Raw genomic sequence first — 19,997 nt, forward strand, 5'->3', positions numbered from 1 at the left:
TATGGGCTCAATCTGACATTACACACACAGTGTCATTTTAGGGAGCAGTAGCGGAAGCCCAAACTAGAACGCGCAAGGCCAAGAGCCGCGGTAGTTCTGCTTTTTTCACTTTATTCTTTTTATTTTATTTTTTTTTACAATTCAGATATATTTTCAAATTTAGAATATTTATTGACATCCCTAGAAGGGTCCAATATCACTAAGGTGCTCTTCGTACACACCGTCACCTCGTTACCGTTGTCATAAAAGCTATTCAACGATTCAGTTGCTCAGCAGGATGTGCTTCATTCCCATTCTTAGCCACGGACTCCATACAGCTATATTGATTTCAAAAAACATAATGGCTGCTTGCAGCTTTATATCACTTCATTAACCACTCACATTCTTGGAGAGAAGAACAGCAGTGGTTGGGTTTTCAGTAATGTTTTCCTCCTTTGACACTCTGTGGTTATTTGCTTCCATGCACTGGGATTTAACTCAACCAGCAACATCATGTCAGCCTCTAAAGTAGCTCTGCCTTCTAAAAATGTTTGTGTAACTCCGGTCTGCTCTCTGCAAGCTGTTAAATCAACCATCGCCTGAAACTCAGGGAAAGGTTGGAAATGAGAGCAGCAAATGTAGAGGGGTGGAGGATGGGGAGAACATAGACAAAGGTTAACACACACACACACACACAACACACACACACACACACACACACACACACACACACACACACACAGCAGTTTGAACAAGAGAGGGAAGGAAAGTGTTGAGGTGTGCCAGAGGGCCCTCTATCCAAACCCCAGTAGATGGAGCCGTGGCCTGGCCTCTCAGCTCTCAAAGGGCCCTTTCATGGCCGAGGCAGCAGGCTGTTGGAATGCAGCAGCCAGCAGTCTTATTCAGCCTTGGATGGAAAAGCATCCTTTTGCCCCAGTCCCTCATTTTCCAAAGCTGTGGATACGTGTAATCAATCACAGCCACTGTCTAAAGTGACGCCTGTAACCAAGCTTTAGGAAACTCGGCTCACTTCTTCTCTCTATTGGTTTACTGACAAAACATTAGTTTATTATATTACAAAATACTACTTTACTATGTTACAGGGTGCATGGTATACAGTTGGGCTCAATGTCATGGGCATGTCACAGTAGTCTGTGTTTCCGGTGTTCCACAATGGTCAGGCATACACCCAATACATTACTTACCCACCGTCCGTTAGTTTTTATACACATAAAACCCATTTAGTTCACTTTTGCTTATCAGCGCCCCCATTCATTAAATAATAAAACTCTTAACTTCTAAACTACTAAGCCTGCTGTCAAGGCTTAGTCGGACGACAGATGCCCAAATGAAGTGTCTGCTCCGTACAGCAGCAGAGTCGCTGCACTGTAACTGAGGTTCTGCAAAGGCCTGTATGGTATTTGTCCGTACAAGCGTGGACAAAGTCCAAGAGCACACAGATCCTTGTGACTGGCATTACGTAGACTCCAGGAGAAACCCTGTGGATGATTTAACAAGAGGCACAACTTGATGGGCACAAGGGGCCATCATTTCTCCTCCAGGGACCACACTGGACGGCCAGACACCACCGGACCTCGGAGCCACAAGCACAGAGTAGCAGGAATACCGGCAAGACGATGGCCGAGGATTTGGTGTCAAAGCCAAAAGCAAAAGCACCTTATTTGGCAATATTTCAAATTTAAGCCCAATGCTACTAGGGAACCAAACCCCTCAAACTATTTGTCCATAACACTATCCTGGTACCAACATTTCAAAAATGATAAGAAGCATTGTTTTTCTAATGTTTTTCTCTAAGAAGTCAGTGTTATCTACGTATCTGCATTATATATATATATATATATATATATATATATATATATATATTAGGGCTGTCAATCGATTAAAATTTTTTTACTAATTAATCGCACAATTTGCTGTAGTTAATCGCGTTTTTAAATTGAGACTGAAGCTTGTAGTAATGGATATTTAAATGCTAAATCACTTAACTTTGCAAATATGAAGAGAAAACAAACAAGGAAAGGTTCTGCTAAGTTCAGAATGTTTAATATCTTTCAGAACAACAGCAGCAACAATTTGGCTTATTTAGTCCTGCTGAAGGCTGCTGGAACGGCTAGAAACTGTCCGACTTGAGAGCAGATTTTTGTCACCACCCCCAATATTAGCCACATATAATATACACACATATATATATATATATATATATATATATATATATATATATATATATATATATATATATATTAGGGCTGTCAAAATTACACGTTAATTTTTGCGTTAATTTTTAATATTTAACTCGTTAAAAAAATTAACGAAATTAACGCAGCTGTGTTTGTTTACTTCATGTGGCGCGGAGAAGCATATCGTCTCCATAAGAGCAGGCGGCGCGTACTCTAGGAGGGACTTACCTGATGGAAGTAGGCCCTACGGGCCAGTCAAGGGTTGAAACATGGACCAGTAAGATCCCAAAAGAGAAAAAAGATGATGTGTTAGAATCCAGAAATGAATGAGCACGGGCTATAAACGGGACCGAGTACTAGTTCCGGCATGTTGTCACGTCAGGAGAGATGCGCCCCGGTAAGCTGCTGTTTCGCTACATGCGCCCGTGCTGTGCTGCCGATAATATGCGTCGCGATTTGTTTGCTTGATAACTGTTACGTTGGTCACGCTGATAAAACCTTATTTGCAGTCTGATGTTTAACGCTGTCGACTTCGATAGTATCCGTGACTATATTCCAGTAAATGTTTGAAATTGGTGCGTCTCACTGTCACACAAGCTACTTCCTGGTTGCGGTGCTGGAAGGGAAATGTAGTCAATCGCTTTACATTGGTAATGGATTGCTGTGCACAGCGTCGCTATCTAAAACTACACTCAATGTTTTCCCTTTAGGCCAACATACAACTTTGTGGTTTTGGGTTACTGGTTTAATGTGTAACATTGATATTGATGTGCATTTCTGTGTTTAGATATATGTGCTTTGCTTAGTCATTCAGATTAAACACTATGTATATTATAATATTTATGATATTAAGTACTGCCTAGATTGTAATTTATATTCTCTCTCTCTCTCTCTCTATATATATATATATATATATATATATATATGTGTATATTATTCAGAATATGGTATATTAGGTATGTGGCTAATATTGGGGGTGGTGACAAAAATCTGCTCTCAAGTCGGACAGTTTCTAGCCGTTCCAGCAGCCTTCAGCAGGACTAAATAAGCCAAATTGTTGCTGCTGTTGTTCTGAAAGATATTAAACATTCTGAACTTAGCAGAACCTTTCCTTGTTTGTTTTCTCTTCATATTTGCAAAGTTAAGTGATTTAGCATTTAAATATCCATTACTACAAGCTTCAGTCTCAATTTAAAAACGCGATTAATCGCGATTAACTACAGCAAATTGTGCGATTAATTAGTTCATTTTTTTTAATCGATTGACAGCCCTAATATATATATATATATATATATATATATATATATATAGAGAGAGAGAGAGAGAGAGAGAGAGAGAGAATATAAATTACAATCTAGGCAGTACTTAATATCATAAATATTATAATATACATAGTGTTTAATCTGAATGACTAAGCAAAGCACATATATCTAAACACAGAAATGCACATCAATATCAATGTTACACATTAAACCAGTAACCCAAAACCACAAAGGTGTATGTTGGCCTAAAGTGAAAACATTGAGTGTAGTTTTAGATAGCGACGCTGTGCACAGCAATCCATTACCAATGTAAAGCGATTGACTACATTTCCCTTCCAGCACCGCAACCAGGAAGTAGCTTGTGTGACAGTGAGACGCACCAATTTCAAACATTTACTGGAATATAGTCACGGATACTATCGAGTCGACAGCGTTAAACATCAGACTGCGAATAAGGTTTTATCAGCGTGACCAACGTAACAGTTATCAAGCAAACAAATCGCGCACGTACATATCGGCAGCACAGCAGTAGAGCAACAGACAAGCTAACTTAAACCGCAGCTCAGTGTAGCGAAACAGCAGCATACCGGTGGCGCATCTCTCCTGACGAGACAACATGTCGGAACTAGTACTCGGTCCCGTTTATAGCCCGTGCTCATTCATTTCTGGATTCTAACACATCATCTTTTTTCTCTTTTGGGATCTTACTGGTCCATGTTTCAACTCTTGACTGGCCCGTAGGCCTACTTCCATCAGGTAAGTCCCTCCTAGAGTAGCGCCGCCTGCTCTTATGGAGACGTATTACGTTTCTCAGCCGCCACATGAAGTAAACAAACACAGCTGCGTTAATTTCGTTAATTTTTTTTAACGAGTTAAATATTAAAAAATTAACGCAAAAATTAACGCGTTAATTTTGACAGCCCTAATATATATATATTTTATTACACATTTTTGTTGAATATTCCATTCTGATTGGTCAATCATGGCCTTCTTGCCATGGATAGAGTTCTGATCCCAGTGGTCTTGGGCGGCACTAAGCTCCGGACTCAGAGACGGTGGCTCTGCTAAGTAGTCTCAGGAAGGAACTAGTTTTGGTGGAACATTTGCACCCCGCAAAAGAAAACACCTCATACAATATTAAATCACACAATACAGCAACGTGAGTTGATACATGGTTAAACCTCATTAGCTCTTACCACTGTATCTCTGTGTGTACTTTGTCCACAGTAATCCCACCAATCAGTCCCAAAACGTCCCAGTTAGAGAGGAAATGACCTAAACATAAATAAATAAATAAATATTTACTATCATTCCTGAAAGAATCAAGCGGACCTGACTTGTTGCACTGTCCAAATTTTCTTTAAAACCATTTTCAGCGTGTAGCTTGCTAGCTCGGAGGTTCTGGTTGTTGTTTCCTGTAGCAAACAGAGTTTAAGAATGGCAACACAAAGAGAGCGGAAGGTGAGGGGCATTCGGCAGAAATGAACTGTCATTGATCCAGACTAGCTAACTCTGAATTAGCATCCCTAATTGCAGAGTAGCATTTTCTGTGATATTGGAGGGTCTTAATAACAACAACTCTGGTCATGAAGATGCATCTGAGGCTACTGATGATGAGGAATTACTTTGTTGTGCCATTCATGAATCAGATCATTTTAAAGCAGAACTGGACCATGAGAATGACGAAGCTAGCTCAGACAACATGAGCTCTGAATGTGACACAAGCCCAAGCAACAGCCCTGAGAGAAGTTGGGGCTGAAGAGGGAACCTCCTATAGTTACCTCAACTGCCTATACATTGCTGCTATGAACGTGAAAGTAGATTACTGGCCAAATTTCCAACATGGGAAACCAGAACATCCCACAAGCACCGCACCTTCCTGGAAAAACTTCTGACTTACGCTGTAGAAGCCACGGCTGGGGAAAGAAAAGCTTTGCCAGGACTTCCAAGTCTAAAGGCTGATGGATGCTCTAAAAGTTATTGGTTTGTCCAAACCCAGAAGGCTTAGGCTGAAGAGATGCCACATCTGTCAGCTGAGCTGACACAGAACAGGAACAGACTTGCGATGAAGAGACATACACTGTATACAGTAGACGTACTGTGCAATTTTATAACTTTATCCCATATGGAATTTGTTTTGTAATATTTCTGTTACAGATTACCATAGATTTTACACATACAGGCCAGTTTAGTAATGAAGAGTATTGAGTCCCTGGAGGAGCGTTGTCAGTATGGTACCAGTTGGGCTGGTGTTTGATACTATTTTATTGAATCTGAATGTAGTTATTATGACTTATTTAATGTAAACATTTTTAAATCTCGTTGAATTTGGCTCTCAAAATTTGAAGCAAAAGATGTAGAACAATTAAAACTATCAGCGTCTAAAAATGAGCAGCCGGCTCACCCGAATGTTTTGCACATTGCTACTAAACAAATAGCAAATCTCAGTATTTTATTAACCTGGAACCAGATCCAAAACAGAACAGGCTATTGGCTGGTCTCTGTTGAACCCCCACCTTTATAGAAAAGCCATACTGAATCACCCAATCAATCAAACAGACAGTTTGCCTGCAGACTTTATTGAGACTGTTTATCTGTTCTCGCTGTTATTCCATGTTCTTTCAAGAACAGATCACTCTTTGTTGTTTCCATTAAGTTTTGAGGTTGTTGTTGTTTTTTTTACTTCTGCCATAAATGTGTAACAGATGGGAGCAGTCGGCTGAGAATGACCCAGGGACAGATCAAACAAAGACGAGGGTTTTGTTTTGATGCCTCATCCTTGCGGTGGGATCAGAACTGTTACGATGTTTAGAAGACATTGCAAACATGTCTACAAGTTAGGACTGGTCAGACATACTTGCTAAATATCTCAGAGGACTATGCTTGACATGGTTTAGGTGAATACAAATCCACCATCTGCATCTGATGCAGAAATATTTAGTGAAATAATCCATCCTTCTCATACTGAAGGAGACCTGTCTCCATATCTGCCTACATCTATGGCTGGATTAAACTCCAATCTCTCCAAGGGAAGTGTGGCTCCTGAAAGGAATGCTGTATGGTTTTGTTCGCTGAAGTCCTCAGCACCACCAATTTCCTCCACCACCCACATCTGTCAAGCACATGCTCTGTATCACAGGGACGGCAGGAGCCAATGCCAAGTCAAGTCGAGTTAATAACCGAGCTATACGTTGTGTCTGCTCGCATGCGCCTGATCCTGATTAGCTCGCAGAGAGAGCCAGGCCCAATCAAACAGAGCAGCCAGAGTATCCATTACACATGCTGCTCATAAAAACATATGTGTTGTGTAAATCAGAGCAAAAACCCAGTTTGCCTCACAGCCAAACTGAGAGAAGTAGAAGAGAACACTAAAAACGACTAGATACGTTATATATTTTATTGAGTTGTGTACTTACATAATCCCAAATGTTTCCAACAGTGTTCAAACCCAGAGATATCTGTCTTTTTATTCAATTTAACTGTCTGTTACATTTGGTCGCCTGTTGTTGGCGTCCTATCCCCTTTGTGTCGGTCAGACGCTACCCTTTTTAGATATTGGTGGTTTTTAACTCTCTATTTGAACCGGATGACGGATTTTAGTTATCGGACGTCTGGATGAGATTCAGTGTTAGTCTTTTTGGATAATTCGGCTTCCGATGAAAACCTCCTGAACGATGAACACTGAAGAAGTCTTGCACTTGTGGTATAACCATACAGACCTCTACACACATCAGACCATTTTGCTTTCTAATGAAGGAGAGGTCTAGTTACCAGGGCTCGGGATTTTCCAACTTTATTTTTAGCAAAAGTAGCGTCTCATGTTTTATCCTTGAAACATATTGCAGTGTAAACACTGTTTTGTAACATTAATTACAAAAACATTTGACCATTTACAATACATTAGAACTATTGCTAAAATAGTGTCGTCCCGATCACCAAATCAATTTCTTTATTTTTTATTTCTATCATCAATAATAGTAGGGCTGCTTGATTATTTTGGTCAATAACAAAATCACGATTATTAAACACGATCAAAATGTGATTAATTGCACAGCCCTATAGTAACTACCTGATGAGTACAGAAACTTTAGCCTAGAACCTAGAAACCTTCGGAGGAACTCGTTGCATTTTGACTGCAGGGACCACGGTCTAAATTAAGTTCTGGGGATAAGGGGGGAAGTACAGGAATCTTCGGTATGGAGTTTGCAGGCATGACCGTCGCCGATCGCTTTATTCATAAAACAAGGAAGTACTCTCATAGTGATTTATGTGGAAACACACACAACAATGGGCTGAAGGAACCTTCTAGCTCCCTCAAAATAGTTCTGTGGACTTAAAAGACCCCAGTACCTTCGGTCAAACTGGGTTTTTGGGTTGAAGAGTGGTAATACTGGTGCCTTAAAGATGTTTTCTGTCACTTGTTCACTCTGTCCACATGGGTTAGACATATGTAGTTAGATGTATCACATATATATTACATATAATCAGGCTTCAAAATTAACATTTTCGTCTACCAGCCAAATGGCTAATGAATGTTCAAATATTACCAGCCATTCAATAGATTACCATTGGGTTTTTTGGCTGGTGAGTGAAATAATCTACCAGCCACTTGCATATTTCACCAGCATTTGGCTGGTAAACGGTGCTAATTTAGAACCCTGCATATAATCTGATCAATTGCCAAGAATGTTTATGCTCCCAAGAAGATGAACTCTTAATATTAATGGCCCAATGACCTTTTCAAGCACCACCCTGAGGACAGACTTCTAATTTGTAGCTTCACTGCAACGAAGCCTAAATTGTTCCTTATGTAGTTCCTTTTGTCCTTTTGTATTTTTTATAATAATCTTTGGGGCCTCTATGGATCTCCACCACCAGGTCGACTTGTTTTATTTGGGCTCTAGTTTTAACTCTTGAATTCTCTCTATATCTGATTCTGCAGCCGATTCAAGTTTGTCAGTGGATACAGATGGTCTGGCTGAAGCTCAGAGTGGAGCTGCACCCACAGCTGAAGGTAAGGGAAACATTTCTCGTTTTGTTGGTTAGTGAAACGCTCTGTATCGCCCCCTTGAGCATTGAGGAGTGGTTTTAGGGATGAATGGGGGCCGGGTACTGAGGAAATGGGGGTTGGGGGGGATGACTGGCTATGGGAGTGCAAGGGGATTAATGGATGGTTGAATGGGGTCATTAAGGATCTGCCTGGAGGCGTCGAGGAACCCAGGGAGTGGGACTAATGGTTGGGGCACTTCTTGATGAGCTTCAGCTTCATCATGCACATGATAAACCTTCATTTAGATGGTGTGGTCAGAAATTCCTCGCCTGGAGGGCATGTTGAGTATGTTCACCAGGGTCGCACATTTGTAGTGTTGACACTTGCACGGACCATGTTTGGATCGCCCCCACCACTAAACAGTGTGGGCAGTTGTGTGACAAATGGATTCCTTTGGATTTTCTGGTAATTACATATAGGTTGCTGTAACCATTCCAAATTTTGCTGTACAATTAATTGTCTCAGAAATAATTGCTATTAACAATATAATTGTCTCTTTCAGTCAAATTCTAAAAATATATATATTTATGTATTACTTTTGCAAACAAATTAAAGAAATAGAATAGAAGAATTCCTAGAATAAATCATTTGGTTATATCTCTGTTACCCAGATAAAGTAATAACAAATACACAGCCTATGAAGTAAACCACGTCTCTTTGTTAACATAAAACATTGTATTTTTTTCTTAAATGAACATAAAACTGACAATAACCATTAACAGTCATACCCCTTAGGATGTTAGCAATTAATTGCGGTTAAACAACCAAACGGCGATTATGTAAAAACATTGCAATTAGACAATGACGTAATCATTGTTACAGGCCTAGTTGCTGTACTGTAGGTGTCAGTATACAGTATATAGGGACTTTTGAGCCATGGTGGCTGCTGCTCAGGTTAGCCAGAGGTTAAAACGCTGATGCTCTTCATTTGTGTTTAACCTGGCTTTTTGTTTGACACAGTTTTATCAAGCTGTTAAAGGTGTAATCTTAAGACACCTCATTAATTACACTTTGTTTAAGATGTGATGTGCAGATCGTATGCCCTATTGTTGCCAATGTAAATCATACAAAGTGTCTGTGAGTTGTCAGACATGTTTACAGCGCCTGCTGCTGTCTAGTTTCTGCTGCTAATCTGAATAAATGATGTTATTCCATTAACTGTACAAATTGTTAACGTTATTTTGCCAGTAAGGGTGGCAAATTCCTCTACATAGTTTATCATAGCCCAATAGCACAAAGCATGCCTCCTAGGGCTGTACACACACAAACTTATAGAAGAAAGATAAACTTCATACAAAGCATTACAAACTGGATATTTGACACATACAATAAAAACAGTGATGAGCATCATTAACAAAACATACAAAAACGTACCGAAGTGAGACAATACATATACAAAAACATACATGACAGACAGTACATATACTGTACATGACCATGCACACAGACATGAGTAAACATGGATAACTGTTGTTTAGTATTTAGGGCAGACTAAATAAACGTGAAGGTGAAGGCTGTAGTAAAAAAAATATTTTTAGTTCTGATTTAGGGGGTCTACAGTGTGACCCCCAGCCCAACCAAACTGTTGACATGGCCACCCTGGACAGGACGTCAGGCTTACACAGGACTGAAGCCGCGTTCAGACCGGCTGCGTCAGCCGTTACATGATCCGGCACAAATGCAGGTCTTTCCATTCATCTTGAATGGGGTTAGTGCATTTAGGCTGCGGTGGATGTACACAAAAAAAGGCAGCGGGCCTGCAGCAAAAAGTTGAGACCGACTCTGCTTTTGGAAAAACGCAACACCACGTCACACTACGGCGGCCGGATTACATATTTTGGTCTGAGTGAGCTCTGACACGTAGAGACAGACAACTGTTCAAGCTCACATTCCCAGTCACTTTTCAAACTAACTTTCCTCAGTCAGTCTTTCCTCCAGAAGCCAAGTGTTAGTGAATTCATGGCAAGAACCAGGCCTATCAGCTGCTTTAAAGAGTTCATTAATGGTTTGAAACAGGTTTGTTAATGTTTATGCCTTCTGGTTAAGCCCTGTCCTCTCAGCTTAGCTCTGTCATGCAGCATGGTGGGTGTTCAGCGCGGCCCCCTGGCCTACAAGCATCAATCATGTTAGAATTTAAGGGGAGGCTTGAATCCTGCTGCAGCAGGGTCTGTTTAATACCAGGGTGGGGAAATGGAATGGTACAATGTGAGGACTGTTTGCATTGACCGTCACTACTCCAGGGACTAAAGTGAGCACTGAGCAGTAATAGTTTTCATGAACATTTGGGAATCATTCTTCGGAACGGAAAGAAACATTTGCAAAGCTCTCTATGCAATTCTTCTTTTTTTTTGTTATAAACATTATTTTAACTGTCGTTTTAAAGCACAGCGTTCATATATGTTCAAGAGTCAAGATTCCTTTATTGTTACATCTCAATTATAACAAGTATAAGAAAGTCTTTTATAAGAGTAAAAGACTCTGCTTTTGGCTCCTTTACATTGCAGCAATAAAAAAAAGATACCAATGCAGTGCAATACAATCATATGCAATAATATATAATAATGTAAATAATGTGCATATTGTTTGTTCTGATTTCCAGCCGCAGCCTGTCACTCCCCCCTGTACTAATGTTACTCGGTACGTAACGTTAGCTCTGTGATGTGAAGACCTCACAATGCCTTGTGTTTCTCACTCCCGCTAACTTCATAAAATGAAAAATTAATTGTTCATCAGACGTGACATGACAAAAGCATTTCGTTTTCACATGCAGGTAGGCCAAGGCGAGAAGAGGGAGATTAGCTAACGGTAGCCAACATATTTATAAAAAAAATCACATTTGAATAGTAATTTCAGCATTCTAATAGTATTTTTTTTTTTGTTACTATTCAAATTATATTCAACTTTCAGAATTTGTTTCAACAGCCCTAATGTGTATGCCGTTTGCAGTTTTTTTTGTGTTTGTGTATGTGCCGCTACGTCTGTGTGTGAGTGTGTGAGAGTCACAGACAGACAGCGTTCATTGTTCATAAGCCTGGTTGCCTGATGAAAAAACCTGTCCCGGAGCCTGCTGGTCCTGTACCATGCAGTGATGTATCCAGTCAGGCTGGTCCCGTTCTGCCTCTGTGGAGAGCCCACAGCATCTTGGGCCCACAGCTGAACTTTTTAAGACGTCTGAGGTGAAAGAGGCGTTGCTGTGCCTTTTGACTTGGCCCTTGCCTTCAGTAGGTACCAACAAAGTATTGAGGTTCCTTACCCCAATTAGCCCCAATTGTTAAACTGAAGGATAACATCAGTAAGCAGAACAATTTTCAAGGCAAGCAGATGTCAAATGAGAACTTTATTTATCCTGAGGGAAAAAGCTGTGCTGCAGTTGCAATACAAAGGGGGAAGAGTGCACCTGCAAAAGTCTAAGATAACAATAAGGTCCAAAATATATACACTGTATACAATGCCAAAATCAGGTTATGGATCATGAAATAAAAGCGGGTTAAATGATAAGTATTAGTCTTGGTGTGGTATGTATAAAGACGTGTATAATATCAAATCTGAAGTATAGGTAAGTGTAAGAGTGCATGTGTAATGACAGAGACTCATCAACATTCATTCATTTATTGCGATAGCCTGATGAATTTTAGTACTCTATGCACATTTGCGTGCAATCATCGGAGATGGAACTAGGACTCGGGTCGGCCAAGCAACGGGAGATCAGAGACGGTTGTGCCCAGGCGGGTGGACCGTGTTCCGTGCAGACAGAGCGCAGGACTCCGGTATAACGAGGGGAGGCGGACTCTGTGTTTACATCAATGATGCTGTGATGCAGTGGCACCACCACTTTTAGTTTCATTTGGTGCCCTGAGTAGTCATTTCCTAGACAAATGGGCTGCTTGTCCAAGTGGAGCAGGCTTTGGAAAGTTGCCAGAGAGCTGGCTTTGAGAAAAAGCAGCTTTTCATTGGTTGCCTCTATCTCTGGGGGATAAGACTAATCAATCAAGCACTTTGGCTTGATATTTGAGACAGTCATGCCTCCATAAAAGTACCTAATTTACTCACAAAGTAGCTTTTGACCAGGAATGATGATGTCTGAGTCTCCCTGTGGGTTATTTAAAAGTGGGCCCAGCGTGCATGCAGCATGCTGCCTTTACCTCTGCAGGATTGCATTACATTCTATCAGAGAATGGTGATTGATAATAGATTTTGAAGTGTTGATAATACAGCCGTAATTGCTATCATGACAAATGTAGGCATACGATTCTAAACTGGACTGGGCTTCATGTTTCACCTGGTTGAAGATCTTTTTGCCATTGCCTTGCAGTGTTTTGCAGCAGTGTTCAGTGTGCTTCAGATTTTGAATTCCTCATGCACACAGACATCGTCACATGTCACAGTTGTTGTGCCAACACCACTGACACAGGACTCACTTCACTGACATAGACCACAGCATCTATATATAGAAATTAGTTCATTGAAATGATGATGAATGAGCGAAGAGAACGTGAAAGACGTCTAACCGGTGCCAATGAACCGCAAGGCTTAATCCAGAGTAATGGAAAGGCAGTCATCAAGTTCTGCTGACTGTGGATACTGTGCTTTTTCTCCACGATGCTCAAGTTTCAAGTTCAAGTTTCAAGTTTTTGTCATATGCATATTAGTACGAAGTACCACAGCAATGAAATACAATGTGCCTTAGCACTCTCTCAGCACCTATCAATAATAACAATTTTAAAAACATAATAGCATTAAAAACATTATAAAATATCCAACATAATATACATAAGTGACTAAGTTCAGACCACAGCCCTCCTTCCTGTTGTGCTATCGTTCAATAACCTTATTACCTGGGGGTAAAAACTATCCCTAAAACGTGTTGTGCGTGTTTGGATGCTCTGAAAACGTCTCCCTGATGGAAGATGGGAGAAAAGATTGTGTGCAGGATGACTGGAATCCTGTATAATACCTTGTGCCCTTTTAGTGCTGCGTTTCCAGTAAATTTGTTGGAGCGATTCAAGTGGAACCCCGATGATTTTAGATGCAGTCCTGACCACCCTTGTCAGTAGATTAAGGTCATGTGAAGTAGCCCTATCAAACCACACTACAATATTACCTGTCAGTATACTCTCAATTGTACAGCGGTAGAAGTTCAGTAGAATGTTAAGAGACATACCGTATTTCTTAAGACACTGCAAAAAGTAAAGCCTCTGATGTGCCTGCTCTGTAAGAGATGGCGCTTCTGGCTGTGGCGTGGATTAGTTTAGATTGTATTGCCCGTTTGGTTTTCTGCAAAAAAGCCTTTTTACTCTGGTGGAAATAACATACGTTTAAACTAACACTGTGGTATGCTTGAAGTGTTTTATATCTATAAAATGGCTGCAGTAGTAGCCTATGGGCTGTGTTATGGGGGAGGAGGGAAAAAAAACACAGGCTTCAGTCGGGATTTGGCCGAGAATTCCGGGGTCTCAGGGCCTTGATTTTAAGCCCGAGCAGGGCCCTAACTCTGCCATTCTTATCACATAGCAACTTATCTGTCAAGTCAATTGTATTTATATTTCAAATTTGCATCAAAGGGCTTTACAATCTGTACAGCCATAGACGCACTTTAATACTTAGACCCTCGGTTTCCATGTTTTTATGGTCATATTGTCATGACATATCCTGAATGCAAAGCAACATTTTTCTTGTCGTTGAAGTTTTTATTAACTCACGTACACATAAACAGACGGTATCATCACACATGGTTAGTTCAGTCCTCAGTGTTGTTCCTTTAATCACTGCTGCTAAAAACATTCCAGCTGTTTGGGATCTGTACGTCAGCTGTTTCATCTTTCCTTTCCTGCAGTACATCTTTAAATGAAGGATGAAGACGTTCTAATTAAAGAGCTGCGTGGTGGCATCCCTCATCTGTAGCCTGCTCTGTGGACAGCTCGGCTGGACACCAATCTCTGTTTTTTCCATTGCGTAAACTCCAGAGCCTGGCTGCTGCTCCCAATGCAGATGGTATTACTTCTGAGTGTGTTTATCAATGCCTCTGCACCCCAACCACTCCTTTGTATTTCCTTATACAGTAATCTGCATAACATATCCTAGCAGAGAGTCAAGAGTACTGTAACAAGACAGGGTGGAAACCAACAATATGGCTGAACCATGCATGGTCAATGTGCCAAATTGTTACACATCAGCAGTAGAGACTAGAATGTGAAGTCCTGGATATTAAATGTTCATCTGCAATTTTGTGTGCTCCCAGTAATATTTGTTTTTAAAGTGTACATAGTTAAGCTTTGTTTGAGTCAAATAGTTATATTATAATAATAGTATAATAGTAGGACTGTTCTGTGGAACTAGATGTCTGTTTTGCGGGGCAATGTTCCTTTAAAAGGAATATAGTAATGACAATGGAGGCAACATTTTTTTTATAGTACAACTAAGGCTTGCCCCTTGGCATTTCAGGCCAATTTGGGCCCCATCAAGTCTTCCTGTGTTTAGAAGTTTTTTGGAAGCTTGTCTTATCTTTCTCTCTTTTTTCTCTCCTCTCGTTCCCCACCTCTCCTCCCCTGCTCCCCTGTACACTTTTCTCTCCTTTCCTCCTTTCTTCTCATCTGTCCCTAACTGGAGTCTCCTGTCTTCTTTAGTCTCTATCTATAACCAGCGGAAACACTATTCAATTTGAAAGCCTTTTTAAAAGAGCAACTGCCAATGGAGAAACTCCAACACTCGACTGTGGTGTATCTTCATCACTCACTCAGTCTCTCAGCCACTCAGGGACAGACTTGCGTGTTTATGTGGCTGGCCAAATATCTCCAAACATTCCTGCGTCAGCTCGGCCGTGCTGAGATCCTATCGCAACCCTTTGATCAGCACTGTTAGCCTGACTGAATAAACAGTCAGACTGAATCTGAGGCCACTGAATTACATTATGTTTGGTTGATCCTAGTATGTCATTCTGAAAGGTCAACACTGGAAACTCTAATATTTAGCTAAGCTAACTGCAGGGCTGCTTTAAGTCTTTCTTTTAGCAATTTCTCAAGGTCAGGTCTTGAGTCTTTACAAGCAAGCTTCATTGAAAGTTCAGGACACAAACCCTTCCCATCATGCTCTACAGTGTGCACCCAGCTGTCCTGGAGGGCCTGCCTCTATCTCAGGGAATCTCAGTGATGCTGTGATTTAAACTGGTTTACTTGTGTAAACCAGCGAGTGATCAGTTTGTGTGTAATAGTTCTGTGTATGTTGAGGAGCGTGCACATGCTGTTGTGTCCACTGCTTTTTGGTTTACATGAACACCAACAGTGAATACTACACAGTGCTTTTTGGAGTTGGTTTAACCATGAATGTTGCAGAACAAATGAGCTTTCTTTCAGCTTTAGGATGATCTGATGATGACATGGCTGGTCAATTATTTGGTATATATTAAATATTGGGGAGACAAATTTCCATTGAGTTCCCTATCTCTTGCAATCCCTGAGAAAAACTTTACAGCTAGCTACAGAAAGAGCCAACTTTAAGCTCTCTCCACAAAGCTGGAATGGTCTGCATGTTTTAAATTGTCCTTTGCCCATGTCCATTCAGGTTAACACAGATGTCTACGCATGGCTACATCATTTATGACTGCACAGATTGTATTCACTGACAGCAGGGCTGTAGTACTTGAGTCCGGACTCGTACTCAAGACGTTTTTCTATTGTCTTGGACTTGTCTTGGACTCGTTTGTATCTGGACTAGACTTGTCTCAGACTCTGCCATTGGACTGGCCAAATATTGTATGAAGTGCACTTGTTCAGAAAACAGATATTAGTTTAATTTAAAATCCATCTAGGACGGGTGTTGCCATTGGTCGCCTGGGATACACCTGGCTACGTTATATATATCAATCATCAGACATCAATCAGTTTCATTTTGGCCACAGACACAACGTCAGAGAGCACTTTGTACTCTGGATTCTTCAGGACAAGTCATAAGTTCAAGAATGGGAACATATCAGATTTTTTAGTGACACCTGAGGGTAGCAGCTCCCCCCGAGCCTCTCTGTGCTGCCTGGTGTATCCGGTACCTTCTTTCTGACCTCAACAGGGAGAAAAGGCTGTTACCTGGGTGGTTTGGATAAAGAATAAGGTTGTCATTATTCTATTTTGTTTACCAGTATCAAGAAACCCTGTGTGTGACACTCACTGGTTCACTCTGAAGAAAATGTAATCTTTAAAAACATCTCACAAATAGTTTGTGATGAATAACATTACATTTTCATTAAGCTCTCCAATTCAATTTAATGTGGGACGTGCGTTTAGGCCGCAGCGGTGGTGAGCCGCAGGGGATGCCGAAAAAACGCAGCTGCCCTGCGGTGAAAAGTTGAAACAGAATCAACTTTTGGAGAAACACAACTTGACGTCATGCTGCGGTGGCCAATCACATGACCTACTGGCGATCAGACAAAACACAATGGAGACACAATTTAAATGACACTCCTACACTGCCGCACAACCCTGCGCTGATCGCTGCAACACCTGATTTTGTTTAAATGCTGTCTTATTAAGGAGGAGGTTTTAGCAGTAAACCCAATCTGTTGGCATGAGCGCATCAGTAAAGTGATAGTGAGAAATGCCAGGTTATAACGACGCTATACACCTACATGAACATGATTGGACGTTGCTGAAGAATGAGCCAATGATTGTGAAACATGAATGAAACAGTTGATGTTAATGCGCTGCCTTAACTTATGTGCTCTATAGAAGGTCAGGTTTCTGAAGACCCCATTTTTTCTCAGTTTTAATGCTTCCTTTAACCCATTATGTTTCAGGTTATTTCCTGGAGTTCCAGGAGCCGGTCAACAACATCACCCACTTCCAGGGCCAGACAGCCACGCTGCACTGCAAAGTGACAGGAAACCCACGACCGTCCATCCGCTGGCTGAAAAACGACGCCCCTGTGGTGCAGGAGCAGGGACGCATAACCATCCGCAAGACCGATGCGGGATCCAAGCTCCGCATCCAGGACCTGGACACGACAGACACCGGCTATTACCAGTGCGTCGCCTCCAACTCAGTCAAGGTCATCTCTGCCACAGGCGTCCTGTACGTCAAACTTGGTAAGGTTCACATTTATATTTATACATTGACTGAGTTATTATTCAGAGTTAAGTGAAACACTCCTTTGTTTTTGATTAATATCTGTTTACACCAAGCGGTAACTTCCGGGTCTAAAAAGTGAAGCCAAAGCTGAAGCTCCTTAAAGCTGTATTCTCTCTAACTTCCAGCAGGGAGGGGCACAATTACTCGGGAGGGGGGGGACTCCTTAAAGCTGCATTCTCTCTAACTTCCAGCAGGGAGGGGCACAATTACTCGGGAGGGGGGGGGACTCCTTAAAGCTGCATTCTCTCTAACTTCCAACGGGGGACTCCTTAAAGCTGTATTCTCTCTAACTTCCAACAGGGGGACTCCTTAAAGCTGCATTCTCTCTAACTTCCAACGGGGAGGGGACTCCTTAAAGCTGTATTCTCTTTAACTTCCAGCAGGGGGGGGGACTCCTTAAAGCTGTATTCTCTTTAACTTCCAACAGGGGGACTCCTTAAAGCTGTATTCTCTTTAACTTCCAGCAGGGGGACTCCTTAAAGCTGTATTCTCTTTAACTTCCAGCAGGGGGACTCCTTAAAGCTGTATTCTCTTTAACTTCCAGCAGGGGGACTCCTTAAAGCTGTATTCTCTTTAACTTCCAGCAGGGGGACTCCTTAAAGCTGTATTCTCTTTAACTTCCAGCAGGGGGGACTCCTTAAAGCTGTATTCTCTTTAACTTCCAGCAGGGGGACTCCTTAAAGCTGTATTCTCTTTAACTTCCAGCAGGGGGACTCCTTAAAGCTGTATTGTCTTTAACTTCCAGCAGGGGGGGGACTCCTTAAAGCTGTATTCTCTTTAACTTCCAGCAGGGGGGGGGGACTCCTTAAAGCTGTATTCTCTTTAACTTCCAGCAGGGGGGGGACTCCTTAAAGCTGTATTGTCTTTAACTTCCAGCAGGGGGCGACTCCACCGGCTCCAGAAAGAAGTCTGTTTCTATAGAAGTCTGAGAAAATGAGACTACTTCTCTCTTGATTTATTACCTCAGTAAACATTTTCATAATGACTTTATGGTCTCAATAACTAGTTTCAACTCTTCTTCAACACAGCATGATGTTCATTTAGTAAATTATGATCCCATAGACGATAAAGCAGGGGATGTTTTAGGACCTGTCAATCAGGACAGAGGCTTAGCTATGCTAACCATGCTAACACTGGGGATATTAAAATAGACCTCCACCTGTTTTGGCTGTTGTATGGTTTTCATCTTAAAGTTTGACCCTCTCACTTTGTGTTTTCACTTCAGCAAAGTTACTTAGAACATTTTGAAAAGAAATGTTGTTCTGCCAACCTAGCTAGCTGGCTGGCGCTACCGCTAGCTGGTATCTTAAGAAAACGTCTCCGGATTTCAACCAGTCCGGTGTACCGGTGTACATACAGATGAATGACGGCACTAGCTGGAGGTCCATGTTTACCCCCCGGTTCAGAAGGGTTAAAAATCTGCAACTTTCCCTCTTTAGCGTTTAGCCATTGAAACCATACACAACACTGGTTTAGCCGTATCATCCTCCCCAGCTCCTCCCTTTTGTCCAAATATAATCACTTCTGACTCCAAAATACCAAGATGGCGACGGCCAAAATGAAAACAGCTGGCCTCAAAACAGCTGTCCACAAACCAATGGGTGATGTCATCGATGCTACGTCCATTATTTTCACCACCTATGGTTTGCACAAAGTCACAGCGAGATCAGTAGCTTGTTGATATCAATAATGACGCTTAAATGTTTCTTGTACTGTAAAAACTGTAAAAGCTTTAAGTAACCAAGAAGCTGTAGTGGTCTTTTGCATGCAGAGCCATAAAGATAAATATGAATTATGTGCTGTTAACAATTTTTCTTTTGGACTAACAGGACAGATGCCCACACATGGCCCAGATGAACCGTAAGTGAACACCTTCTATACATTAGCATGTTTGTCAGAGTGTGTGTGTGAATACATGTCCTACAGCAACAGAAAGGAACACTTTGAAAATAAGAGAATTTAAAGTGATGGTTCGGAGTAATTTCACCCTAGGGTCCCCCCCAGAAGCTTTTTTCACCTGGGTCGAACATTGGGAGCGTTAGCGTAGCGTAGCGTTATCAGCTGAATAGCTTAGCGGAGAGGCTAATGGATCCGAAGTGTCTCTTAAAATTACCCCACTAATAATGCCCGAAATGATACCAAACGTCTACAGTAGTACAAATAGGTTATGCACTCATAAAACGATGGATTGTAAAATTTGTAAGTACACCAGAAGTTTATGTAAATAACACTTGCCTGCTGGCTTCTGCTCTCTGCTGCTGCTGCTGCTGTTACTACCGGGCAGTAAGAGTGCTTAGGGACATCTACAAATTACAACACCGAAAAGAGATGCAACAAAAATATTTATTAATTTAATGATTAAATAAGGTAATGTCTCCAAACTTACCTCAATTAT

General features: G+C 41.3%; 1 protein-coding gene across 1 annotated transcript in view; it reads left to right on the forward strand.

Moving 5' to 3' along the window:
* The window catches only part of ror2 (receptor tyrosine kinase-like orphan receptor 2), a 73,221-nt gene that overhangs the window by 23,237 nt on the left and 29,987 nt on the right, over nucleotides 1–19,997 (forward strand). The window contains exons 2-4 of the mRNA XM_039779925.1: nucleotides 8,382–8,453; nucleotides 17,272–17,559; nucleotides 19,432–19,462. Coding sequence (XP_039635859.1) covers nucleotides 8,382–8,453; nucleotides 17,272–17,559; nucleotides 19,432–19,462 — 391 coding nt within the window. The remainder of the gene's footprint in view (nucleotides 1–8,381; nucleotides 8,454–17,271; nucleotides 17,560–19,431; nucleotides 19,463–19,997) is intronic.

The sequence above is a fragment of the Perca fluviatilis genome, chromosome 17, assembly GCF_010015445.1.
Source record: "Perca fluviatilis chromosome 17, GENO_Pfluv_1.0, whole genome shotgun sequence".
Taxonomy (NCBI): domain Eukaryota; kingdom Metazoa; phylum Chordata; class Actinopteri; order Perciformes; family Percidae; genus Perca; species Perca fluviatilis.